Genomic DNA, 27,625 nt, shown 5'->3' with positions numbered 1-27,625 from the left:
AGAGGCAAAGCTGGGCATGGTGGCTTATACCTGTAATCCTAGCGCTTTGGGACGCTGAGGCAGGAGAACTGCTTCAGGTCAGGAGTTTATGACTGACCTGGGCAACACAGCAACCCTGTATCTCTATAGAAAATTTGAAAAGGGCCGGGCGCGGTGGCTCACGCCTGTAATCCCAGCACTTTGGGAGGCCGAGACTGGCGGATCACGAGGTCAGGAGATCAAGACCATCCTGGCTCACACTGTGAAACCCCGTCTCTCCTAAAAATACAAAAAATTTAGCCGGCCGCGGTGGTGGGCGCCTGTAGTCCCAGCTACACGGGACGCTGAGGCAGGAGAATGGCGTGAACCCGGGGGGCGGAGCTTGCAGTGAGTGGAGATCACGCCACTGCACTCCAGTCTGAGCGACAGAGCGAGACTCCGTCTCAAAAAAAAAAGAAAAAAAGAAAAAAAAAATTTGAAAAGTAGTTGAGCATGGTGGTGTGCACCTAATTATTTGAGACGCTGAGGCAAGAGGATTTCTTGAGCCCAAGAGTTCAAGGTTACAGTAAGCTACGATCATCCACTGCACTCCAGCCAGGGCAACAGAGTGAGACCCTGTCTCAAAAGAAAAACAAGGATAAATAAAAGACTCATCAACAGCAGGCCTGCACTATAAGAAGTGCTAAAGAGAGTTCTTTTTTTTTTTTTTTTTAAGCTCACTGCAACATCTGCCTCCTGGGTACAAGCAATTCTGCCTCAGCCTCCTGAGTAACTGGGATTACAGGTGTGCGCCACCACACCCAGCTAATTTTTGTATTTTTAGTAGAGACAGGGTTTCACCATGTTGGCCAGGCTGATCTGGAACTCCTGACCTTGTGATCCGCCTGCCTCAGCCTCCCAAAGTGCTGGGATTACAGGCATGAGCACCGCACCCGGCCTAAAGAGAGTTCTTAAAGAGAATTGATACCAGAGGGAAATGTAAAACCTCAGGAACCAAAGGAGAACAACAGACATGGCAAATATCTGGGAAAACATATATACTATTTTAAACTCAAGTTATTTAAAATATTTCTGACTATATTGTCTGGGCCAGGCATGGTGGCTCACACCTGTAATCCCAGCACTTTGGAAGGCCTAGGCAGGCAGATCACCTGAGATCAGGGGTTAAAGACCATCCTGGCAAACATGGTAAAATCCCATCTACTAAGAATATGAAAATTAGCTGGGTGTGGTGGTGCATGCCTGTAATTCCAGCCACTTGGGAGACTGAGGCAGGAGAATCCCTTGAACCCAGGAGGTGGAGGTTGCAATGAGCCAAGATCATGCCTCCAGTCTGGGTGGTAAGAGCAAAATTCCATCTCAAAAAAAATTATATTGTCTGGAGGATTTAATGTATATAGACGTAATACATATGACAAATATAAGGCAAAAGTGTAAGAGGATTTATGTGGCTTAAGGTTTTGAGGTTCTACTTGAAGTAGTAAAATTTTAACTTTGTTAAAAGTAGGATTTATATATTATAATCCTTACAGCAACTACTAAAAAATAAGAAAACATACCCCCAAAAGCCCATAGATAAGCTAAAATGTAATACCAATACATATTCCAATAAGCAAAGAGAGGGCAGAAAAGATGAAAGAGGAGAACAAAAAAATAGAAAAATAATAAAGCAGTAGACTTAAATCCAATAATATCAATGATTACTAAGGGAAAATACCAGGAATAAGGAGACGTTTTACATACAGGGTCAGCACACGTGATACATGACCCAAATACACCAATTAGAAGATGGAGATTGTCAGACTCGATTCAAAAAAAAATCAAGGCCCAACTTACGCACTGCCAACAAAACACAAACTTTTAATATAATGACATAAATTGACTAAAAGTAAAAAGATGGAGTAAGATACTCCAAGCAAACATTAATCAAAAGAAAGCTGGCGGTGGGTGTGGGGGCTCACACCTGTAATTTCAACACTTTGGGAGGCCGGGGTGGGAGGACTGCATGAGACCAAGAGTTTGAGACTATCCTGAGCAACAAGGGACACCCCTATCTCTATAAAAAAGAATTTTAATTAGCTGGATATGGTGGTACATGCTTGTATCCCGGCTACTCAAGAAGCTGAGGTGGGAGGATCTCTTGAGCTCAGGAGTTCAAGGTTACAGTGAGCTATGATCACACTGCTGCACTTCAGCCTGGGTGACGGAGCAAGACTCTGTCTGTATTTATAGAAAGGAAGGAAGGAAGGAGGGAAGGAGGGAGGGAGGGAGGGAGGGAGGGAAAAGAAAAGAAAGCTGGAATGCTATATTAGTACCAGACAAAGTGGACTTCAGAACAAGGGAAACTACCAGGAATAAGGAGGCATTTTACATACAGGGTCAGTTCATGAAGAAAACATAGTAATATCCTAAATGAGTATGTACCCTACAACAGAATTCCAAAATACATAATGCAAAATCTGAAAGGACCAAAAAGAGAAATATAAAAATCCATAATTGTACTTTAAGATGCTGACATTCTTCTCTCAGGTTGAGACTAGACAGAAAATCAAGGATAACTTGAACACAAGTCAACTGGATATAATTAATGTTTACAGAACAACTCACACAATGACAGTGGAATACTCCTATTTTCCCAGTGCAGTGAAACAGTCATCAAGACAGACCATATTAAAATCGTCTTTAACAAATATAAAAGAATAGAAATCATTAAAAAGTATATTCTCTGACCATAACAAAATTGAGCCAGAATTCAATAGCATCGACATACCTGGAAAATGTCCAAATACTGGTAAGTTAAACAACATACTTCTAAATAACACAAGTTGAAGAGAAAGTTTCAAGGAAAATTAGAAACCAATTTGAACTAAATGAAAATGAAAACAGAGCATACCAAAATTTGGGTAATACAGTTAAAGGTGCTTAAAGAAGCTTATAGCATTAAATGCTTACATTATAGAGTAAGAATGGTTAATAAAAAAAAATCAGTGATTTAAACTTCCATCTTAAGTATCTAAAGAAAAATAAAATATTTAAAACCAGAGCAAGTAGAAGGAAATAAATTACAAACAAGAGGAGTGGAAATTAATGAAATGGAAAATGGACAAACAGACAAATTCAATAATCTAAGCTTCCACCTTAAAATGCTAGAAAAAGAAGAGGAAATTAAATCCAAACCAATCAAAGAAAAGAAAATAATAATGATAAGAACAGATATCAATCAAATTGAAAATAAAAAATAAAACCAATAGCTGCTTCTTTAAAAAAAATCAGCAAAATTGATAAACCTCTAAACTGACTACAAAAAAGTGAGAGAGGACACAAATTACCAATGAAATGAAGGAGGAGACATCACCACAGAACCTACAGACATTGAAAGATCAACATAGTAATGTCATGAACTCTGATCACAAATTCAATAAAGTAGATGAAATGAACCAATTTCCTTGAAAGACACAAACTAGTACAATTCACCTAAGAATAGATAACTTCATCAGTTCAAGGAAACTGAATCCATGGTTTAAAAATCTTCTAACAGGCCGGGCGCGGTGGCTCATGCTTGTAATCCCAGCACTTTGGGAGGCCGAGATGGGCAGATCACATGGTCAGGAGATCGAGACCATCCTGGCTAACACGGTGAAATCCCGTCTCTACTAAAAATATATTTAAAAAAAAAATGAGCCGGGCATGGTGGCAGGCGCCTGTAGTCCCAGCTACACAGGAGGCTGAGGCAGGAGAATGGTGTGAACCTGGGAAGCGGAGCTTGCAGTGAGTGGAGATCGCGCCACCGCACTCCAGCCTAGGTGACAAAGCAAGACTCTGTCTCAAAAAAAAAAAAAAATCTTCTAACAAAGAAAACTCCCAGGTAAAATGTTTTAACTAATGAATTCTACCAAACATGTCAGGAAAAAATAATACCAATTCCTACACAATGTCTTCCAGAAAATAGAAGAGAAGGGAAAACCCTCGATTAATTTTAAGAAGCCAGCATTACCATGATATTCAAACTCATCAAAATCAAACAAAAACATTACACGAAAACCACAAAAAGTATTTCTCATGAGCATAGGCACAAAAGTCCCCAAAGAATATTAGCAAATTGAATTGGGCAAAATATAAATGAGATCTATCCTAAGAATGCAAGGTTAGTTCAACATTTTAAAATCAATGGAATGCACAACATTGACAGTCTAAAGAAGAAAAACCATGATCATCTCAATAAATGCAGAAAAAGTATTTTACAAGATTTAGCATCCATTCACAATAAGAACTCTCAGAAAACGAGAAATGAAAGAGAAATTTCTTAATCTGATATGAGGCATTTACAAAACAAAACTAAAAAAAGCAGGCCGGGTGCAGTGGCTCACACCTGTAATCCCAGCACTTTGGGAGACTAAGGCAGGTGAATCACAAGGTCAGGAGTTCGAAACCAGCCTGGCCAACATGGTGAAACCCCATCTCTACTAAAAATATAAAAGATTAACTGGGTGTGGTGGCAGATGCCTGTAATCCCAGCTACTTGGGAGGCTGAGGCAGAGAATTGCTTGAACCTGGGAGGTGGAGGTTGCAGTGAGCCAAGATTGCACCACTGCACTCCAGCCTGGGTGACAGAGTGAGACTCCATCTCAAAAAAGAAAAAGAAAAAAAAAGCAAATCTAAGCTAATATATTGAATGTTGAAAGACTAAAGGTCTCCCCCTAAAATCAGGAACAAGGCAGATGGCCTCTTTGACCACTCCCATTCTACTCTACACTGTACTGGACATCCTATAAGCACAATAAGAAAGAAAAATGAGACACGTAGATTGAAAAAGTAAATATAAAACTGTCTCTATTCTCAGACAACAGTTATAATCTACGTGATGGTTCATTTCAAGTGTCAACTGGATTGGATTGAGAGATGCCTAGATGGCTGGTGGAGAATTATTTCTAAGAGTGTTTCCAGAGAAGACTGGCATGTGATTCAGTGGACTGAGAGAGGAAGAACCAGCCTCAATGTGGGTCAATTCCATTGGCTGGAGGCCCAGTTGGGAAAACAGGCACAAGGAGAGGAGAATTTGCCTTCTGTTCTCTCTTTCTCTCCCCTCCAGGGAATGATGCCTTTTTCTCCTCTTGCCCTTGGGCATCAGAATCCAGGCTCTTCAGCTCTTAGACTCCAGGACTTGCACCAGTGGCCTCCTGGGGGCTCCCAGGCCTTTGACCTTGAACTAGGGGCTGCATCATCAGCTTCTCTAGTTCTGGGGCTTCCAGACTTGGACTGAGCCACACTACCAGCTTCTTTGGTTCTCCAGCTTGCAGACAGCCTATTGTGAAACTTGTCTGTCTTTGTGATCTTCTAAGCCAATTCCTTTAATAAGGCCCCTCACATATAACCTATTGGCTTTGTCTCTCTGGAGACTCCTAATAAAATCTATGTTTTAAAAAATCCCATGGAATCTATTTTAAAAAGCTCCAAGGACTACTAATGAGTTTAGCAAGGTCATAGGATACAAAGTCAACCTAGAAAAATAAATTGTACTTCTATACACTAGGAATGAACTAAAAATTGAAATTTAAAAAAAAAAGTCTCATTTACAGTAAGAACAAAAATATAAAACTTAAACATGACTAACAAATATGCAGGATATGTATGCTGAAAACTACAAAACACTGATGAACTTAATTAAAGAAAACTTAAATAGAGACACATACCATGTTCATGGATTGGGAGAGTCAGTATTGCTCAAATGCCAATGCTCCCCAAATTGATTTACTGATATATCACAATCTCAATCAAAATTCCAGCAGGGATTTTTATAGATATCAGTCAATAAGCTAATTCTAAAATTTGTATGGAAAAACAAAGGAACTAGAAGAGCCAGAACAATTCTGAGGAAGAACAAAATTGAAAGATTCACACTATTTGATATCGAGACTTATTTTAAAGCTACAGTAGGTAAGATAATGTGGTATTACTGAAAGACTTAAAATACAGATATATAGAACAGAATACAGAGTCCAGAAACAGATCCACAAAAATACAGCCAATTGATTTTTCACAAAGGTATAAAGGCCATTCAGTATGGAAAGGATAGTCTTTCTAATACATAGTGCTGAGACATCTGGACAGTCACATGCAAAAACAATAAATCTTGACCCCCATCTCAGACATCTTATACCAAAGTTAACAAAAAGTGGATCATAGACCATAATGTAACACATGAAACTATACAACTTTAAAGCATAAAAGAAAAATCTTTGTAACCTTAGGTTAGGTAATGAGATGTGGCAACAAAATCAATCTACAAAAAGAGAAATTGACAAATTAAACTTAATCAAAATGGAATATCCTGTCAAGAGAATAAAAAGACAAGCCACAGACTAGGAGAAAATATTTATAAATCATACATATGAGAAAGGACATGTTTCCAGAATATATAAAGAGCTCTCTCAACTGCATAGAAAACAAGCAAATGACCTGGTTTTCTTAATGTGCAAAAGATCCGAAAGACCCTTTACCAAAGATGACACATGGATGCAAATAAGCACATGAAAAGATACACAGCATTGTTAGTCACAGGGAAATCCAAACTAAAGCCCTAACAAGATTCCAGTATTAAAATGGCTTTGAAAAAAGTAATACCAAGTGCAAACCCAAAGATGCTGAACAACTGAAACACTCATTCACTGCTGGGGGATATGAGTTAAAAACATGCTTACTATTCATGAAACGAAGACCTGCGCTCATAGAAACACCTGTATGTGAATGTCTACTGCAGCTCTATTCATAAACACCAAAACCTAAAAACAACCCAAATATCCCTCAAAAGTTGAATGACACATGGAGTCGGTCCACACCTCATCAATAACAAGAAGCAAACCAGTGGCCCACAGCACCGTGGATGAGCCCTAACCCTAACCCACAGCAATAACAAGAAACCAGCTGGTGACCCGCAGCACCGTGGGCAAATCTCAACAGCACTGTGCTGAGTGAAGCTGACCTCCAAAGGCCATGCGTGTGACTCCGTGTGCAGGACATCCACAGAAAGGCACGGGGCAGCTGCAGGGACAGAGCACACATCAGCTGTGGCCAGGGGCAGGGGGCTGTGACTGAAAACAGCAGCAGAGGAGAAATGTTTAGGGATGGGATGGCTCCGAATCTTCATGACAGTGTCAGTCACCTCACTGAATGCTGAAAAGAATGAACTTTAGTGTACGTAAATTTTTAAATAAGTGTTACAAAATGTCCCCTGCAGTAACCATACACTTGAATTCTAGCTGAAGTTAAGCAGTCAGTGACAGCATCCTAGCCTGAGACAGACCACATCCGTGGCACTAGTGAGTCCTGCTAAACCCAATAGCCCTGTAGCCCACCTAAAAAAATAGAATGAAAACCTCTGACTCGTATCGTACAGGCATTTCGGGGCCTGCTCTGGGTGCTCACATCTCTTTGGATCCCTCCCCCTTGTTTCCCTCTCCAGTCTCCCACCTCTCCCCATTCCTCCATCCTCCCACTGTTAGCACCTGCACCAAGATGTGCACCAGGGGAAGCCACAGGCTGTGGCCCATCTGTCTTGGCTTCCCTGGAGAAGGCGGGGGCTTGGAGGACAAGCCAATGAACTCAAGACAAAGAAACGCCGGGTCCAGACTACACTCTCAGGAGTCATTTCTAAATCATTACTAAAGTTTCTCTGAACGTGTGGAGCATCTCAAATAAATAAATAAACAAACAAACAGAAATGCTGGGTCCGGCTCAGCCCCAAAGGGCACCTGGTGGCCCCAATCCTTAACTTCCTCATCTTAAATCAACAGACCATGGCCACAGCCACTCTGAAGCCTGTGCCAGCTCAAGGCTGTTTATGGATTTAGGGTGCCCTGCCATAAACTTCCCTTTTTTCAGTTTATTGTGAAGAGATTGAAGATTAAAATTAAAAGCTGGGATTTGCTGTTGCTGTTGCTTGCTTTGCTTATTTTGCCCTGTTTGAATACTTTTAAGCTTCAAAAAGAGCATATAATCCCTTTCACTGCCCTAGCAATGCAGTGAGGAACCCTCACCATATAACCTACCAGATGCAATCTAAGAAAACTTCCAGAAACTTCTGTGGGCCAGAGGACATGAACCAGATGCGGTGGACTGAGACTTCAGGAACTACTCAACCTCCCCCGAAACACAGTGAGTGTGACCAGCGCTCTGGCTAGGCAGGGGAGTCAGGCCGGGCAGCAGGAGGGCCACAGTGCCAGGACCAGACGGGCGGACGGACCCTGACCCTCCGTGCCTCTTCCAAAGCCTTCTTGGAGAGTCCGCCCTGAGGGTAGCTCCAAAATATCCCACACTGCTGGGAGCAGGACGGGAAGTCCAGCAGCAGGGAACCAGGCCCAGGCCTCCCTCCCCTAGGCTCCAGGCTTCCCAGGCCCCAGGACCTAAGACCCATTCACTAGCAGGGTAGGGCAGAGCGAGCTGGGGGTTGTGAACTGACCTGGAGACACACAGGAGGACCTGCGGCGGGGGTCGAGCAGCCTCTCCCACACACCAGGGGTGCACAGCTCCGCGGGAGACTGTGGGGCAGCCTGCCATCCGGGAGCCAGTACCCTTATCTGGAGCGGGTTGGCTGGTGCCCTCCTGCCCCACCCAGGGGTCCTGAGTTCTGGCTGGAGCCCACCCTGTTACCCAGGAAGTGCCATGTTGTCCCCACCTCCTCCCTGCAAGCCCACCCAGCCCCATCCTGGGACCACCCAGCCCCATGTCTCTCCAGCCACTGGTGGAGGCAGCAACCCCCTTTATCTTCAAAATGGCGAATGGATTCACCCTGGAGGCTCCACGCCACCATCTTATGTTGTTTAGGAAAATGGTCCACAGTCTCCCCTCCCAGAGGAGTAACAGTCCCCGCGTTACAGCACAGGAAAACCCAGCACTTCAGAGTCGGGGGGATGGGGGAGATGGGATGAAAAGCCCCCTCATCACGGAGCTTCCTGCCCAGGCCCAGAGCTTCCAGGGTGTCACACAGGCCACCCCGAGATTGAAACCACACCAGGGAAGCCCAATGCAGACTTGACCATATCCTTCATTTTAGGGGAAAAAAGGCTTAATTTTGTACAAGGTTCTCTCATGGACAAGCAAAAGCAGACGGTGCAGAATGAGGATGATTTTCTGGTGCAGCACACAGGGCCGAGCTCTCCGGCTGCCTTCCCTGTCCCAGCCCACGAGGCTCACACCCGAGGCTGACTCCGACCCAGGGACACCCTTCTTCAACACATTCTGGAGTCTACTTGTCCTGATAGTTACGAAGATCACAACCGAAGGGCCTCCTGGGTGAGGGTCTGAACATGCGTGACACGGAGTACCAAGTGTCAAGCGTTTGAGGTACCAAGGGTGGCACTCACCTCCAGCAGCAGCCTTCCCTCCAGCACGGCAGACCCTGCAAGAGGACGGCTATCTCTGGGCGAGGGGACACCGGCCGCCGGCTGCCGTGAGCTCTGCTCCTGCACGACTGTCAGAGAAGAACAGACACGTTAGGCACCCCAACCCCCGGCCTGGCCACTCTTCTTCATTTACGTCTTTCTTGTGCCTCCCCACGTTCACCCCGCAGTTCTCGCCTGACAGCTGGCCTGGGCTGCACTGACCCCTCTGCAGGCCACGCAGCATTCCACAGCACAGTCCTGAGGGTCCAAGGTGGGCCAGGAGGAGCCAATACACAGGTCCCAGGTCAGCCAGGAGGGGCAGGGGACACCAGGACATGGAGGCAGAGAATGACCTGAGGACACCCCAACCCCCACTCTGTTCCGCAGAAACTGCTCTCTGTCCCCTCCTGCCTAACCCCCCAGAGCCCACACCCAGTCTTGGGACAAAGTCCAGCTTCCTGCCAGATCCCCCTGAAGCCACCCAGGGGGTCCCTGCGGCCCCTCTCATGAGACCCACAGCACTGTTGGGCTGCACCCCTTTAAGGGCTGGGCCGAGGCCCCCCGCATCCACCTGGCTCTTCTGTGCCCTGCACACCCGCATCACCTCTCCCTCCTGGAACCCTGCAGCCCCCTCCCTGAGGAGCAGGCCAGGCCCCACGCCCCCAGGGGCTGTACCTGCATCACCTCTGCCTCCTGGAACCCCCGCAGCCCCCTCCCTGGAAAGGAGCAGGCCAGGCCCCACACCCCCAGGCGCTGCAGAGCACTGCAGGGCAGGAAAAGGCAGGTCCAGGACAGCCACCAGTCCCACCCCCTTCCTGGTGACTGCACACAGCCCCCAAGGACACCCCCACTCCTGAGGACGGTGCATTCTCCATTTTCGGGTGCAGAAGGGGACAGATGACATGTTCACCTCCCAGCTGGCTGAGGGCTGAGTTCTGAACCCAGTGCAGGTGCCCACTGCCCACTCAGTGTCCTCATGAGCACTGGAGACACGGGAGGGATGCCCCTCCCCAGCTTCTGAGAGGACCGAGGGGCAAGGGTGTCCCGGCAAGCAGCTGGCCCCAGTGCGTGGACCAAAGCACACCCCAGCGAGACCGGGGGGCACCTGCCGCTCCCATGTCTCCCGGATCCTCAGCTGAAGCCCCAGGTGGTATCCGCTCAGGAAGATGCGACCTTGCCACGGGTTCTGACCTTGAGATGGCACCTAAAGGCCAGCACGCCATCCTTCGTGGTGGGCAGGCTGTGCGGGGCTCCCGTTCAAGGGCAGGCTGGTCGCCGGTGTGGCCCAGCCCAGGCTGCCATTCTTCACCGGATCCGCCTACTTCCATGGGTTACGGAGACACAGCCGCTTCCAAAGCAGCCCCTCCACCACCCTGACTCCCCACGGGGCCAGGCTTAGACTCCTGGCTGCCTCCACCCCACTGCTCAGGAAGAGCCCAAACCAGACAGAAAATCAAGTTTGAGGGGCACAGCCTCATCGAAAAGTACATGTGTGTCTATTTGCAGCCCATCACAGTCCCAAAACGACGTAAGGCTGCTGGATATTTTAAGAAATAGAATAAGTACTTGAATAAAAGCTTAATGTCTCACTCAGGGTGGGTTGGACTTCCACTCTCCAGCCCCAGTGGCATTGTGTCACCTGAGAGTGCTCTGAAATGCTGTGGCCTGAACCTCATCCTGGGTCACTGTCTCCTGCTCCTGGTCATCCTCCTGGACTTCCGTGAAGTCATCCACCCGCTAGTCAAAGTGGTTCACACTTTCCTCTGAGTTCTCCTCATCCCGCAGTCCCTGGGCCCCCAGACCCCCAGGACCAGTGTCTGTGGTGTCCCCAGGCCGTGGTGAGCACAGGTGGAGTTCAGACGCTGGGTTAACCTGCTCCCCATCAGGCCAGGACCCCGGAACCGGCTGCTGGGTTGGGCTACCACCCCACCCTCCACCAGAAAGACCATGCTGGGAGCCACTGATTCAGAATCTGAGGTGCCAGCTGCAGGGATGCTGACAAGCTAAGGTGTCCTTCGGGGGCAAGGGCCTGAGTGAGGCGGTGAGGCAGCCAGGAGCCAGGAGACAGTGGCACGGGGCGTCCTTGGGACTTGGTCTCTCTGTCCCCCTCCCTCCCTGGTCTCTGAGCCCTCACTTCTCCCTGAACTCCCATACCTGGTAAAAACTGGATTTTTGTTCACTGCACTAAATGTAACAAGAAAGGCCCCTTCTCTTCTGCCCCAAAGCAGGACGATTCCGAGGAAGCATGAACAGTCCGCCGAGGTGGGGGCATCCCTGGGATAGGGGCGGCCTCTTCCCACCTGGAAACCCCAGCATCTCAGCCTCCTGCCCTCCAGGCTCAGCCAGAGACTCCACAGTTCATACAACATGCATGTTCAGAAAGCTGAAAGCTTTTAACAATGAAAATCAAGATCTTTCTCCCAAGTGCAGACCCTGGAGAAGCCAGTGCAAGAGGCACCCGGGATGTCCCAGCAGATGACCCCGAGCCCGGGGAGAGACCCGGGCAGAAGCGGCCCCACATAGGCGCTGCTGGGGTCGCCCCGCGAGACCCCCGTGCTGGCCCTGGGCGCTCCCCGCCGAGGTCCAGGGGGCTGGGGCGGCGCGGCTGGGGGCGCAGCCTCCGTCACCCGCGCACAGACTCCCACCACCCAGGCAGCCGGTGCAGCCAAACCCCATTGCAGGGGTCGCTCCCGCATCAGAGCCGACCCCGCCCCACCAGCAATGCAGACCGGCAGCCCCGGCCTTTTCCCCGAGAAACTCCTACGTGCGGGGGCGGGGGCGCGCCTCTCCCAGCATCGCGTGCCCCCCGCGGGCGCCCGCCCACTTCCCCCCACTTCCCCCGCAGCCGCCGGCGCCGTCACGCGATGGGGCCCGCCAGGCCTCGCGTGCGAGCAGCGCTCCCGCCCCCGCCCGCCCAGGCAGGGCGCCAGGAGCCCCAGGAGCGCCGGGAGCGCCAGGCGCGTGGCGGGGAAGGGGGCTCCGGGTCCGCGCGGGCGCTCCAGGTGCACACGAGGCGGGCGGACCCGGCCGCGGCCTCCCCAGGTCCCCCCGCCCTTCCTGCGCCTGGGGGTCCCACCTGAGGGTCCGCCCCGGGAGGAAGCCCCCATCCCCCACCTCTCCAGCTCCAGTCTCCTCTTCTGTGATGTAGGGAGAGACTCCCCCAACCCACGCCACCGCAGTTGCCGGTGGTGACGGGCTGGGGAGGAAGGGAGCTGGGAGAGCGGTGTCGTCCCTGGGGGCTGGTGAGAACGATGGGCCATCACCGTGGCCCTCACAAGGCACAGCTGGGCCAGCAGGAGGGGGCCACAGGGCCAGGGCGGGAGGAGCTCTGTGCACCCAAGACTGCAGAGGCCAACCTGTCCCCTGCCTCCCAGCCACGGCCCGGCCTGCTGGTCCTACAGGGTCTACAGAGAGGGGCCCTGCCAGGACCACTCCCAGGGCCCGCCCTGCGGGCAGTGAGAAGCTGGAGGGCCGCGTGTCAGATGAGCCGGGCGCGGGCAGGGCGGCCCTCTCAGAGGTGAACAGGCCACACGGCTGGGCCTGAACCCGAATCTGTAGCCTGGGCACCCTCTGTGTCCTGCCAGCACTCTGCCTACCGCGCAGAACCTCAGCCAAGTCAGAGATTCTCAGGGCCATTGCCAGCCCTCCGCCCACGGCTGCAGAGTTCACTGCAACCAAGAAGGGGCTCATCTGGAATAGCGAGAATGTGAAGTCAGCACCGAGGCCTCGGGTGACCCTGTGCCCACAGCAAGGGCTGGAGCAGAGTGGCTCCCTTGGAGGCTCAGGCTTCCCATGGGGTCCTGCTCAGGGCCCTCTGTTTCTTCACACAGAGGAGACTGAGAGCAAGGTGTCACCGGGAACCCAAGGCCACCTCATCTGGCCCCCACCACGGGCACCTGGACCTGTGACTTGGTCTGACCCACTGTCCCTGGTGAAGGAGAAGCCAGAAGGCGGGTCCAGCTCTGTGTCTGGGTGATGCTGTGATGCCCAGAAACGAAGCCACATTGCTCCCAGTCCCCTGAAGCCAATTCCCTAGTAGGGGTGGGGGAGGCGGTGCAGATGGAGGGCGGGAGGTCAGCCCTGCAATTGGAGATCACACACCCCAGCCCCGTGCAGCGACTGCGGCTGAACTTCCCTGCTGGGTGCAGGGCTGAGTAAGGTCCACTTCAGGTCTTCAGTGCTGGACAGGGAGCTGGGCCCAGGGGGAGCTGAAAAGGAGGAGAGATGAAGAAACAGAAGAAGCAGAACAGGCAAAGTGGGCAGAGACGTCCCTTTGTCCTTCACCCAAACCGCAGCCTGGACCCGGTTCTCAGGCCTCCTGTGACCCATCCCAGGGCGGACAGGGCCCAGCCTGGATTGGGGGCAGGTGACAGTCAGGATCCCAGCGCCTTGGCTGGGAAGAAGGACAAGCCTCCATGAGGCCCCAGCCCACAGCTCCACAATCCCCTCTGTGCAGTCAGGGGAGCTGGGCCCAGAAGCCAAGGGATGGATCAGCAGGGGTGGCCCCCCCAGCCTACCCCAGCCCTGGGGCAGGAGGGAAGGCCCTGAGGGGCTGTGTGCTGAGCAGCACCACTGCTTCCTATCCAGGAAGCCTGGAGGAGGAGCTCAACCAGCAGAAACCCTGCCGCTTCCTTCCTGTGAGGGCTGGAGAAGGTGGTAAGGAACGTGGGTGCTTCATGAAGGGCCCTAGTGGCAGGACTGCCCCGCCTCTCCGCAGAGCTCTCAGCAGGGCCTGAGTGGTGAAAGCGGCCAAATGAGAGGAAGGCCCGGGATCCCTTTCTTCTCCATCGTTTTCACCCAGTCCTTAACAGGCACATCGACCCTAAGCATCCTCCTTCGAAGGGACAGAACTCCACAGACAGGGGCGTAAGGGAGAGAGGAGCAGGCGGCCCCCAGGCTGACTTGGTTTAGGACTCCTTCTAGGGAATCGTCCTAAGTAAAGCTGCCTGGCAATCTGCAGCTCCTGGGAGCATTTCACCACAGAGGGCTTCAACAGCGACCACGGGAGTCGGTTCCACCGTCCTGGACAGTCAGTGCAGGACAGGTCAGCCCAGGACAGGTGGGCCCAGATGCTCAGTCCTACTGTGGGACACACAAGGGCTTACCCATGCATGAGGCAGCCTGCCAGTCCCTGCTGCACCTGCCCAGGGAATGGGATGCAGAATTCCCACCACCTGCAAGCCCATTACTTCAGAGCCCCAGAGACTCCCTCAGAAAGCCTAGAGCAGGGCTGGGCTGAAACCCCGACTCAGGCAGCTGCTGTTGGCAGTCACAGCCGGCCCTCGAGCTAATGAGGACACAGGCCCAGTGTGCTGACCGACGTCACACGTCAACCACCTGCAGCACCAGGTGCTCTGATTAAATAATCCTGCCTTCTGTGTTGGGAGGTGTTTCCAGATGGGGGTCCTATTTGAATCCATGGGCTAGGTGAAGCCAGCGGTCCTCCCCAGTGTGGCTGGGCAGTCCGTGGGGGGGCTGGAGACAACTAGACAGGAGGAGTCACCCCTTTTTCCTGACTCACAGCTTGAGCCGGATCAGCCCATCTCCCCTTCTCCGGCCACGGGTTGGAATTTACGCCAGCGCCCGTGGCCCGCAGGCCTCTGGCCTTGGACTGAACTATACCTCAGCTCTCCTGGGTCTCCAGCTTGCAGTTGTCTGAGCCACCTGCTCATAATAAGCCTTCCCATATCTGTCTCCGGTCGGTTGTGTTTTACTGCAGAGCCCTAACTGACATGCCCCGCAAAGCCGGGCCCAAGGTCAGCCGAGAGCTCCGCACCAGGCCCAGCCTCTGTGATCTGGGTACTTCCAAGGCAGGCCTCCTCTGGATCACTTCCTCCTCCAGCCACCCAGGGAGGTCGGACAAGCATGACGGGAACGTACCCGTACTTTTCCGTGTCCCCCTCCCCCCACGGACACCTGCACCTTCCCGTGGGCTGCCCCTCCACCCCACACTGTCACCCGTGCCTTCCCAAGACCTGTCCCCAACCCCATCACCCGTGCCTTCCCATGGACTGTCCCCAACCCCATCACCTCCCCTTCCCATGGACTGTCCCCCCATCATCCCCGCCTTCCCATGGACTGTCCCCCCATCACCCCCGCCTTCCCATGGACTGTCCCCAACCCCATCACCCCCGCCTTCCCATGGACTGTCCCCCCATCACCCCTGTCTTCTCATGGACTGTCCCCCCATCACCCCTGCCTTCCCATGGACTGTCCCCAACCCCATCACCCCCCTTCCCATGGACTGTCCCCCCATCACCCCCGCCTTCCCATGGACTGTCCCCCCATCACCCCCGCCTTCCCATGGACTGTCCCCCCATCACCCCTGCCTTCTCATGGACTGTCCCCCCATCACCCCTGCCTTCCCATGGACTGTCCCCAACCCCATCACCCCCCCTTCCCATGGGCTGTCCCCCCCTCACCCCCGCCTTCCCATGGACTGTCCCCCCATCACCTGCACCTTCCTGGGGGCTGTCCCCTGGGCACCACCACCTGCCTGGGGCTGCACCCACTGTGAGACTCTGAGGGTCCTGGGGGTGGTGGATAACCTTGATGAAAATTTCCCTTGAACCTGATTTCACTTGCCCCTGCTCCCAGCTCAGGCTCCCTCCTGAAGACCCTTAAGACACTCTCCCATCCAGGAGTTGGATGGAGGAGTTGGATGGGATGCTCTGAGAAGCCTGGGATGTCCACCCAACCCTTCCCCGACGCCTGCTTTCTCCAGAATTGCCTGACCTGACTGTGGATCCAGGAAATGCAACACAACAGTAACAAGGGAAGTAAATGAGCAAGGTTTCCAACAAGGGCCTGGGTGGGCGGGGCACCAGTGAGGCCCCGGGAGGACGGGGCTTCCAGTGAGGGCCTAGGAGGACGGGGCACCAGCGAGGCCCCGGGAGGACGGGGCTTCCAGCGAGGACCCGGGAGCACGGGGCACCAGCGAGGGCCCGGGAGGACGGGGCAGTGCTCTCAGAGCCAAGACATTCCCAGGAGGGCACCTCTGACCCCTGCTCCCACACCCCAACCGTTTCTACAAATGCCTTTGCAAGTTTTACGTCAAATGAGGGTACCACAGCCTCAAGGCTTTCAAATATTCAAACTCTCCCTTCCTTCACTTCTCAAGAACTGGATGACAAAACCGTTTGGCCTTTTGAAGATGAAATGTAACATGTACATTCTGGAAGAAAATGTCGTTTAGTGATTCTTGATGGCTACAAGTTGTATTTGTATCATCCAGTTACTTTCTGAGCAGGCGTGTTCTGCACTGGGACGCACAGAATTCTGTCCCAGCTTCTGCACAGGAAAGGTTTAAAGGAAACACTTGGGACGGACACTCTGTGCCGGAGCGTGGGACAAGCACAGCTCTCCCCAGTGGCCCAGGAGGCATCAGGAGCACTCAGGCAGGTGACAAACACTCAGAGCAAAGCAAGTGCCCACAGAGGGAGCCCAGGGAGCCAGGGGGCTCAGGCTCGTGCAGTGGGAGGCCTCAGCTCCTGAGTCAGGCTGTGCTGCGTGCTTGCCTAGATGTGGGTCTGTTCATCTGCAAGGAGCATGCGCCCCAGCCTTGCAAAGCAGGCAAGTCCACCCTGTGGGACAGAGCTGCCCCGTCAGGCTGTGGGCGGGAGGGAACCAGGACTGTGAGGGTCCCGGAGAGCCCTCAGGCATCCCAGAAGACAGCAGGCACCAGGCTGGGGGGTTAAGACAGAATGCCCAGGAAGAGAGAGGGTGTGAGGAAGAGTGTGAGAAGCAGATGATTGTGCCGTGCTGCTCTTGACACACGGGCGGGTGTATATTTAACGGAGTGTGAGGGAATGCATTCGAGGTGCTCACTGAGGGCAGAGAGAAGCAGCACATGAGAAGGGGTTCCAGCAAGTGAGTGCTGGGTGGGCGAGTGTCCTTCCAAAATCCACAACTTGTGGGGCAGAGGGGGTTAAAAATGCCCTTCAAAGTCCCAAATTCCCCTCAGCAAGAAAAAGCATCAGGAGTATAAATAAACACACTCATTTCACACAGACACGATATTTATAAAACGGGGGCACCCGTAAGACCTATACTGCGTCAAGTTGTTGAATTTCCTATAGCAAGAATTTCTAGATTTTTCAAAAAGCATCGGAGAGCTTTAGAGATTTCACACTTCCTTACAGCGCAAAATGAACCACAAAAAAATGCATTTCCTCTGAGCCCGTGGAAACTGGGGAGGCTGCAGCTGGCAGTGCCCACGCGTTTCTCTGGTCAAGAGAATGCGCCTCTAACCACTTTCTGAGATCACAGAACCCGGGAGCCTCGGGGGGGCTCTGCGGTCACCAGAGTCGCACGCTCGTCCTGCAGAGGAAAACACACCCTAGCCTTGGAACCCCATGTTATCGTGGAAGATGCAACCAAAAATAGCTCTCTGGGGAAAGAAGAATACTTGCACACATTGCAAATCCATATTCTCTTCATGATGCGAAACATCTGGCATAAGCAAACTATTTGGGCATTCTTGTTACATTTCAACATATCAAAGAAAAGCACAGCAGGGACCAGCCAAGGGTTCAAGAAACATTTTGTAAAACAAAACCCAAAAAACTGTGCTGGGTGCTGTTTAACCATCAAATATTCAGTGAATCAGTGTGCAGTGCGCAGGTGTACAGACGAGTGAGCAGGCAACACTGCAGGCCACTAACCCCATGCGGCCGCAGCCGGAGAGAGCCCTGGCCCACGCCCTCAGGCAGAATACAGTGCCGTGGTGCACGCCCAGGGAGCCTTCACGAGCAGCCCCGCCGGCCTCTCCTACCGTGGAAAAGGGCGCCAAACCTTCACAGAGTCCTCTGCCGTCTACCCACAGGTATGGATGCTGCCTCGCTTGCCAACTTTCACATCAACGAGGAGTGCCAGCTCAGCTGTCAGAGTCTCTGATTTGTTTATAAATAACGAATTTGTAAGTAAATTTATTAAGTTATATAACTATGAATTTACAGCTAACACCTACATGGGACTGACCTGCCTGTGAATCACCATTGCCTTCACTGTCCTCACACATCACTACAGGCAGTCAGTGGCCATCAGTCCTGCAATATTTACCATCAACAGATGCAGACCGAACTGAGTACGTCTCAGGGCCTTTGGTGTCCAATGCCTGGGGCCTCCTGAAGGACATGGGCCTTCGTTCGCCCGCGTGGTCATCCACGTCTTCGGGATCTGCCACTGCCAACCCCTGTCCTGGGCATACAACAGAGAAGGAGGGGGACAGAGCCCAGCACCACACAAGTTAAGCACTAGGAGAGAACGAGCAGCAGAGGGGGCAGTGTCAGGTCAGAGGGGCAGAGGCTGTGATGTTAAAAATGAGGCCGGGGAAGACCTCCTGAGGGGTGAAGACAAGAGACCCAGAAGGAGGGCATGGCCTTCAAAAGCTACAGGTGTGCCGAGCCTCGGATGGTGCCCCCAGCAAGGCCCACGGAGCATCACTGCCTGGCCGTGCCATATTCAAGCCCCACCAGGCTGGCTTCTCCAGTCCCCACGGTCAGTGCTGCCCACTCCTCTGTGCCCTTGACCACACACTGCGGCTCAGACCCGTGTCTATGGGGCAGGGTGGTCGTGATGGGCGCTGAGGAAGGTGTTGGGATTATTCTTGTATTTCTCTTTGCAAAAGGCCCAGCTGCCCAACATGACAAGTGCTCCTAAAAGACGTGACTTGCCTCACAAACATACAAATACACACCATGCTGTCCCACATCTGGCTATGCTAAGGGCCCATTGCGTGCCCGTGACCTCAAATGCATACGATGCTGTCCCACATCCGGCTATGCTGAGGGCCCACTGCATGCCCACGACCTCCCGTTCTCCCCCGCCTCCCTGGGCACTTGCTCTTCCCCCCAGCTCCTCCCGGGTGGGAGTGGCCGGGGCTCTGCTGCACCCCCCCAAAGGACTCACTTCAGAGCTCATATAAACACCCTGCAACTTCTCCATTTTGGTTTTCCTTGTTCCTCCTGTTGTTTATGCTTTCAGACAGCATCAAACTTACAGAAAAGCTATAATAATAATATAAAGCACCCAGATACCCCTTGTCCATGGATGAGTTTCACCACTGTCCCAATAACATCCTTTTAGCCAAGGTGGTGCTGGACTGCGGCAGCAGCCATCGCCATGCTGCCTTAGTCCCTGCCACCTCTCCATCCTTTCCAGTATCTCCTTGGCTTTCATGGCCTGCCGGGTTTTTTGGAGATTACAGGTGAGTTATTTTGCAGACTGCCCTTCAGTTTGGGTCTGTCTGGTGTTTCCTTGTGATTTGACTGAAGTTATGCACCTCCAGCCGGAGTATCAGCAAAGCAATACCGTGCTCCACTCACGCATCCTGTTGGGTGGTGCACAATGCCGGCTTATTCCACTATTGGCAGGGTCAGATCAATCACTTAGGACAGTGAATGCTGGGCTTTTCTGCTTGATAATTAATAGATATTTTGTTCGAGACTACAAAAATTCTGTCTCACCCCATTTTCACCACCAATTTTAGCACTAATTGATATTTCTTGCCTGAAGTATGACTGTAGTGGTTACCAAATTTGATTTGCAATTCACCTCTTCTTTCTATAGTCATCTCTCTTCTTATAGTGATTAATTAGCCTGTTGTGAGGAAAAACTTACTTATTTATTCATTCATTTATATAAGTGTGACCCTATAAAATCGTATTTTATTCACTGGGGTATAGCCCATTACTATCATTATTCATTTTAATGCTTAAATTGTCCCAGACATGGCCAGTGGGAGCCCCTTCAAGATGGCTTCTGTGTCCTGTGACACATCTTCATCGCTGGTGACCACTGCCTTGCTTTCTGGTGTGAGGTAAGTATAAAGTACCTTGTACTTCGTCTGCTCCAGCTCTTGAAGAGCCCCCAAAAGCCCTAGTTCCTTTTAATGGCAAGAAGCATTTAGAAACCAACATCTGAATGTTAAGCGTGATTGCTGCTGCTGGGGTGTCACTGTTCCGAGGCCCTCTCAGGTGACAGTGTGTGTGGAGGGGGGCTGGGGGGGTGAGTGTATACACATTTTACATACATATTCATGTCTCTCTTTATATATTGAAAACCATGAGTTCACACCAATACCTCCAATTCCAATTCAACATCACAGGATTCAATAGAATGGAATTATTTTTTTCTTTACTATTTGGTAGAAATTGCTTTAAAGCTATCTGAGCCTAGACTTTCTCTGTGCAAAGATTTTAAACAACTAAATCAATTTCTTTAATGGTCCTCTGACATTCAGGTTTTCTATTTCTTCTTGAGTCAGTTTTAATAAGTTATATTTTCTAGGAATTTTCTCATTTATGTTTTCAAACTTCAAATTTATTGGCATTAATTTGTTCATAAGAGCTTCTCTTTATATTCCTAATATTGCTTATTCTTTTTTCCTTGATCAGTTTCCCAGATCTTTGTAAAGTTTATCATTTTAAAAGAACTCTATTGTATGTTTCTTTTCCATTTCATCAATATCTTCTATTATTTTCCTTATTTGACTCTTTTTATTTTACTGTTATTTATCAGAACTACTTAATTGAATGCTTAGCTCATTAATATTTAGCCTTTCTTCTTTTATACATAAACACTTAAGATTATTTATTTCTAAGTATTGCTTTGGCTACATCCCACACATTTTAAATATTTCTAAATTACATCATGTTTTCTTCTTTGACCTATGCGTTATTTACAAGTGTGTTTATTTATTTCCAAATATAAGGGTTTTCAAGTTATCTTGTTATTACAGATTTCTAGTTTGTTTGCACTGAGTTCCCACCTCATTATTCTTCAATATTTTATCTTTTGAAATTTACTGAGACTTGCTTTATTGGCCAATAAGGTTTCCATATATTTACCAGTTCCATGTGGGCTTTGAAAATACATGAATTCTGTAGTTTGGGGGTATACTGATTTATGTACGTCCACTAAATTAACCTTTTTTTTTTCCTTTGCATTGTTCAAATGTTCTATAACCTTTACTGGCTTTTATTTACTTCTTCTATAAAATCCTGAGTTACAGTATTTAAAATATTTTTCTTTGATGATGAATTTATATATTCTTATAGTTCTGTCAATATTTACTTCATAGATTTTGAAATTATGTTATGGAAAGCATAAAAATTCAAAATTATATTATCTGCTTGATGAAATGAATTGTTTAATCATTATGTATTGATTTTCTCTATCTCCAGTGGTGCTTTTTACCCCAAAATCAATTTTGTTACATTAATATAGATTCATCGTATTTTCTTCAGTTTATATTTCCCCAGTATACCCTTTCCTATCCTTTTACTTTCATCCTTTCTGTACCTGAGAGTGTGGATGTGTTTTCTGTAAACAGCATATAGTAATCCACTTTAATAATCTTTATCTTTTAATTGTTATGTTTATTCTATTTACATTTATTGTAGTTACTGATATATTTGGACTTTTGTTCCACCTCTTTTGTGTTTCTTTTCTCCTTTCCCTTCCTAGTCTTTTCCTTTTGACTGATTACATTTTCTCACTCTTTTTTATTTCCATTAGTTTGAAATTTCAACCCCATTTCTATGGTTGATTATCCTAAAAATTTTATTATAAATTAGATAACCATCCTCCAAAGTTAAAACAAGAATCTTAGAACTTTTTAACTCATCATCCTCTTCAAATTTGTATGATATTATGACTATATACTTATCTTTTTAAAATTCTTATATCACCATTATTATTTTACACAATGTGTTTGATTTGATTTGATTTACCCATATAGTCCCCACCTTCTTGTTCTTCATTCTCTCTTGCATCTCAAATCTTCCACCTGGAATTCTCTTCCTTCTGCATGAAGTATATCTTTAATAATGTCCTTTAATAAAGTTATCTCTGGGTTCTCAGCTTCACTTAGTTTTTGTCTCTGAGTAGTCCTTAATTTACTACCAGCCCATAAATGTATTTTTAAAGGCTTAAAATATTTTATCTTGAAGTTTTGGCTGTTATCAGTAGAAGGATGTCTCAGTTACATATTAAAAATGAAAGAGACTGTGTTAAGTAGTCAATATTCTCCCACTAGACTCTAAATACCAGGAAGCAAAGACCATAGCAGCTCTTTTTTTACTTGCATTAGAACAGGACGTTAATATGGAACTTTTCCAGTCTGAATTTTAGCTGAGGCCCCAGGACAAGAAGTGCCAATTGTTCCCAAGTGAAATTCTAGGTGACCTAGGTAGAGGAGGTGTTGAAGATGACAGAAGTTCAAGTTTGACAGGAGGGCTTCCTTGGGGGGGGGGGCGTTGCACTCTCAATCTGTCCCCACCCCACCTGCACCATGAGAGGGATGGACAACTTTCTCCTCACTTCATTCCAAGAGGGGTTTTACGAGGCCTGCAAACACCTACTGTGAGCCTCCTAAGGCTGGTGGGGGGCACTGAGACCCAGTGTCCCTCTTACACTCAAGAAATGCAAAGGGCAAAAGGAGACTCCTGGAGCTCCCAGTAGGCAACTGGGCTGCATGCAGAAATTCACGCTAACCCAGTAGATCAAAGGTGCACATTTCCTGTGGACCAGGTGGGGTCGTACTGCCTGAACACTGGCCTGGGATGTCTTAAATCCTGCCCAGAAGGGTTCCTGGAGATGTGAGGGCAGACCTTGGCAGAAGCTAGAGGTACCACGGCCACCTGGGGCTAAGGAAGTGAGTATAAGGGACCAGCTGGAGAGGATGCACCGCCTGAGTTGGCGAATTGTGGCAGAGACACCCCAGGGTACAGTGGTCACTCAGGAGACCATGAGAATGCTCCCGGAGCCCCCTGGATTCCCTGCCAGCCTTATGTGCCAGCTCTCTGCCATGCCAGCCATGCAGAACCTCTCCTGTCCTTACCTTTTATCCCTCTTGCTCCTCCCACCGGAGGGTTGGAAGCCATAGTTACCGGTGGGGGAGGACCCAGGGGGCAGCAGCCAGCCTGGCACCCAGCCTCCCACCTGCCACAGCACCAGGTGAGGTTGAGAAGAGGTTCACATGCAGAAGACAAGTAGAGTTTTAACTGTTTTGCTGGACCTATACTAATCAACAAGCCCAGCCTGCTTGGGGCCACATTAGTGGAAGACACTAAATTACCTAGAAGGGACCAGAAGAGTCCTGGGATTATTCCGGTTTCTTCCAGGCACAGAAGGAGAATCAGTCCACAAAGGAGGTTTGCTGGGCAGACATGAGAAAAATCAAAGTTGTTTTCTCTCAACCCTTGGCCAGCTTCCTTCAGGAATAAACTCAAGCACCAGGAATGAGTGAGTAAATGAGTGAATGAGCCCCTGCTCTTCTTGGCCAGATTCATCTTTTGGAAGCAGTTAAAAGAGGTAGGAAAAGTAAAATCAGCTCCTAAAATCATCAGAGTGATCTTGCCATACAACTACAACAGTGCTGGGGAAACCATTCCTGGGGGCCTCAGGGTCTGAGGCAGGAGTGGCCTCACAACATCAGGGCAGGACCAGCTCTCATCCTCTCCTGGCTCTCAAGTACAGAGAAATACCCTAAGTTATTTTAAACTTGTGAGTCTTTGCAGGAAATGCTCCCCAAGGGGAAGTCATCTTCCAGAAGGCACCAGTGACAGAGAGGAAAGGGGCGAGAGAAAGGGTTGGAGCACAGCCTGGAGAGCTGGAAGGCACACGACCCACATGTGCTCATGCCTGCCGCAGGATGAGAAAAATCACGTCTCAGACCTGTGGTCCTGCCATGAGGGCTTGCCTTAGCCTCTAGGGCTGCTGTGACAAAATGATTTAAACATCAGAAAGTTGTTTTCTTGCAGTTCTGGAAGCTAGAAGCCCATGATCAAGGTGCCACCACATTCAGTTTCTGGTGAGGGCTCTCTTCTGGGCTTGTGGACAGCCACCTTCTTGCTGCATCTTCACATGAACTTCCTGCTGTGCTTGTGGACAGCGTGAGCCCTCCGATGTCTCTCCTTATATGTGTGCTAATCCCATCAGATCAGAGCTCTGCCCTTATGACTGCATTTAACCTTAAACTTAACTTCCTTCGAGACCCCTTCTCCAAATACAACTAAACCAGGGGCTAAGGCTTCAACATATGAGTTTTAGGGGATACAAACATTCAGTTTATAACATTCAATCCTAGCCTCCAAAATTTATGTCCTCACATGCAAAATACATTAATTCCATCCCAACAGCCTCAAAAGTCTTAACCCATTCCAGCATCAACTCTAAAGTCTAAGCCAAAGTTTCATTTAACTACCGTCTAAATCAGAAATGGGTAAGACTCAAGGTACAATTTCTCCTAAAGCAGACCTGCTCTCCAGCTAAGAAGCTGCGAAGCCAGGCAAGCCATGGTCTTCTAAAATACAATGAACAGGCATGGGATGGAACTCCCCATTGCAAAAGGCAGGTCACAGAAGGAAGAGAGGGGAGACGGGTCCCAAGCAAGTCACACATCTAGCAAGACAAAGCCCCTGAGACCTGGAGGCCTGGGGACAATCCTCTTCAGCTCCATGCTCTGCCCAGAGGCCCAGCCTCTTTGCCAGCTCTCAGCGGCCCCACCCGCCGAAACCCAGGGGGAGACAGCCCTGCCCTGTGCCTGTGGTGGAAGAGGTACCCAGTTACCGCTGAATCACCCCCAGGCACACTCTCCCCGTTCTGGAAAGATGAAGCATGCCAGGCGCTGGAGAGCGCTCCCTCCTGTTCTCCTTAGGCCAAGCTGACAGTGTCTCTGAGGGCCTGGTCCCATCCCTACTCCTGGCCTCTGCTGAGGAGGCTTCCTGGTTGGGCTCCTGGCTCACACCCAGTCTCCCCATCAAATGGTTCCACCGCATGCAAGTCTGTCCAGACACTTTCTCTTTTTTTTTTTTTTTTTTTGAGACAGAGTCTCGCTCTGTCGCCCAGGCTGGAGTGCAGTGGCAAGATCTTGGCTCACTGCAACCTCTGCCCGCCGGATTCAAGCAATTCTCTGCCTCAACCTTCCAAGTAGCTGTGATTACAGGTGCCCGCCACCATGCCCGGCTAATTTTTATATTTTTAGTACAGACGGGGTTTCACCATCTTGGCCAGACTGGTCTTGAACTCCTGACCTTGTGATCCACCCGCCTCGGCCTCCCAAAGTGCTGGTATTACAGGCGTGAGCCACTGTGCCCGGCCCACTTTCTCATTTTTTGCAGTGTGGATAGGCTGATAATTTTCCAAATCTTCAAGCTCTGGTTCCTTTTCTTTTGGCAATTCCTTCAATGTATGTCTCTCCTCTGACGTTTCACTATAAGCAGTAAGGAGAAGCAAGGATTTCAACACTTTGCTTAGAAATCTCACCAGCAAAACATCCCATTTCATCACTCGCAAGTTCCACTTCCCACAAAATGCTAGAACTCAGTCCAGCCAAGTACGTGCCACTTTATAACGAGAACCACTTTCCTCGCATTCCACAGGCACGTTCCTCACCAGAATCGGCTTTAATGCTCACGTTTCTACCAGTGTTCTGTTCGTGGGGTACGTGTGTTCTCTACGACCACAGCTCTCCCTACAATGCTCTTCTCTCTGAGCCCTCACCAACAACGCCTTTAACACCCATAGTTCTACCAACAACTGCTTCACGGCCATCGGGGCTCTTTCTAGCACCCACCTCAAAACTCCGCCAGCCTCCACCCATCAGCCAGCTGCAAGTCACTTCCACATTCTTAGGTATGTGGTATATAACGCGGGGCACCCCACTTCTCTGCTTGGGTTGCTTATAATAAAACGCCACCGCCTGGGGGCCTAAACAACAGGAATTGGTTTTCCTACAGTTCTGGAGCTAAAAGCCTGTCATCAGGGTGCAGCTAGTTTGGCTCTGGTGAGGGCTGTTTCCGGCCTGCAGACAGCCGCCTTCCCCGTGTGCTCTCACAGCCCTTCTCGGGGGCTGTTCAGCACAGAGGCGGACAGAGAGTACTTTTGTGTCTCCTTTTTAAGGACACCGGTCCTATCAGTTCAGGGCCGCCCCCACTTATGACGTTGTTTAACCTTAATTTCTTCCTAAGAGGCCCCACCTACAAATACAGCCACACCGGGATTAGGGTTTCACTATATGAATAGGTGAAGGAATGAGATAAACATCCAGTCCATAAAACGATCATCAAGGAAAAGGTAAATCTTCAGCGAAAGCTGAAAATCAGCACGATTTGGCTTAATAACGTGTAACTTCAGGCCTAGGTTTACACACTCACTCATAATCTCAAGGACCATAGAACTTTTGACCTACTAGCAAGCGTGGGATTCCAGAGTTCAGGATCCCAGGACACCTCATGGCGCTGTGGGGCCTCTGTTCCGGCCCACCCAGGGTGGGGTGAAGCGGATGTGCCCGTTCAGCCCGGGGGGAGCTTCAGAGCCAGGACTGACCCCAGGAGGGGCTCCAGGACGGACACAGGCCTGTGTTCAGGCCCCACAGTGGAGCACGGCAGATGCAAAGGAACAAGAGGACTCTGATGCCGCTGCGGGTGATGAGTGGAGGGAGCAGGGAGCAGTGTCATCCTGAAAGGAAAATCCCCAGGCTTTCAGAGTGAGGCTGTGCCACTTTCTCTCCTCGCTGCTTTGTTTTTGGGACTGTTCTACTCCCCACTTCTCTACACAGCAACAAGAACACACACGCCTATGCCCTGTCAGCGCTCCGGCCCCCACGCGTGGAGGTGGACACAGCCCCATGCCAGGCCTGGATGGACTCCGCGCCTGAGGGCCTCCACTCCCGGGCACTCTTCCTCAGTCGCTGACTGCAGGGGTCCTGGGAAATGCAGGGACCCCCAGGGAGCTCTGGGAGGGTGGCCTGACCCACAGCTGGGCTTCAGCAACAGAGCCGGGGCTTCCACACCCTTCCTGGTCAGTGTTAGGGTCCCACATCCCAGGCTGTGACCAGGGCTCAGCCTAGAAGGGGCCCAACTCACCTCCCTGCCCCACAACAGGAGGGCAGAGAGCTCTGTCAAGGCGGCAGCCACTGTCTCCTCCGCACCACCTCCTTCCCTCTTATTTTGTGCCTGACTTCCCCTGGTGTGAATAGTAAAATCCCCCAGAGTGGAAAATCCCAACCTTAACAGTCACCCAGGAGAAGGGTAGAAGCTAAGAGTTTTATAACTTAAAGTGCCAATCCCCAAACAAAAATAAACCCACTGCATTCTAAAAAGCCACGAAGGTCAACATTAAACATCATAAGCAAATGCTCAGGCCATCATCACCCTTTGAGGTGAAAGCTCCTGGTTCATGTCCTTCCCAAAGGCAACTTTTTATGGCAGCCGTAATCTCTAAGTCAAGAGGCACAGTTTAAGATCCAACTTTTATAGCTTGAC

The 27,625-nt window shown here is 50.0% G+C and overlaps 1 protein-coding gene across 3 annotated transcripts in view; it reads right to left on the bottom strand.

The window, feature by feature from the left end:
• AHRR (aryl hydrocarbon receptor repressor) overlaps positions 1–27,625 on the bottom strand; it is a 113,550-nt gene that overhangs the window by 51,474 nt on the left and 34,451 nt on the right. For 2 of the 3 annotated variants that reach the window (XM_015451168.4, XM_065546034.2), the window contains one exon: positions 9,339–9,445. The exons of the other annotated variant lie outside the window; for it this stretch is intronic. In XM_015451168.4, the coding sequence (XP_015306654.3) occupies positions 9,339–9,445 (107 nt within the window). The remainder of the gene's footprint in view (positions 1–9,338; positions 9,446–27,625) is intronic. 3 annotated transcript variants of the gene reach the window in all.

The sequence above is a fragment of the Macaca fascicularis genome, chromosome 6, assembly GCF_037993035.2.
Source record: "Macaca fascicularis isolate 582-1 chromosome 6, T2T-MFA8v1.1".
In the NCBI taxonomy this organism is placed as follows: Eukaryota; Metazoa; Chordata; class Mammalia; order Primates; family Cercopithecidae; genus Macaca; species Macaca fascicularis.
This window is presented reverse-complemented; position numbering and strand designations above follow the sequence as displayed.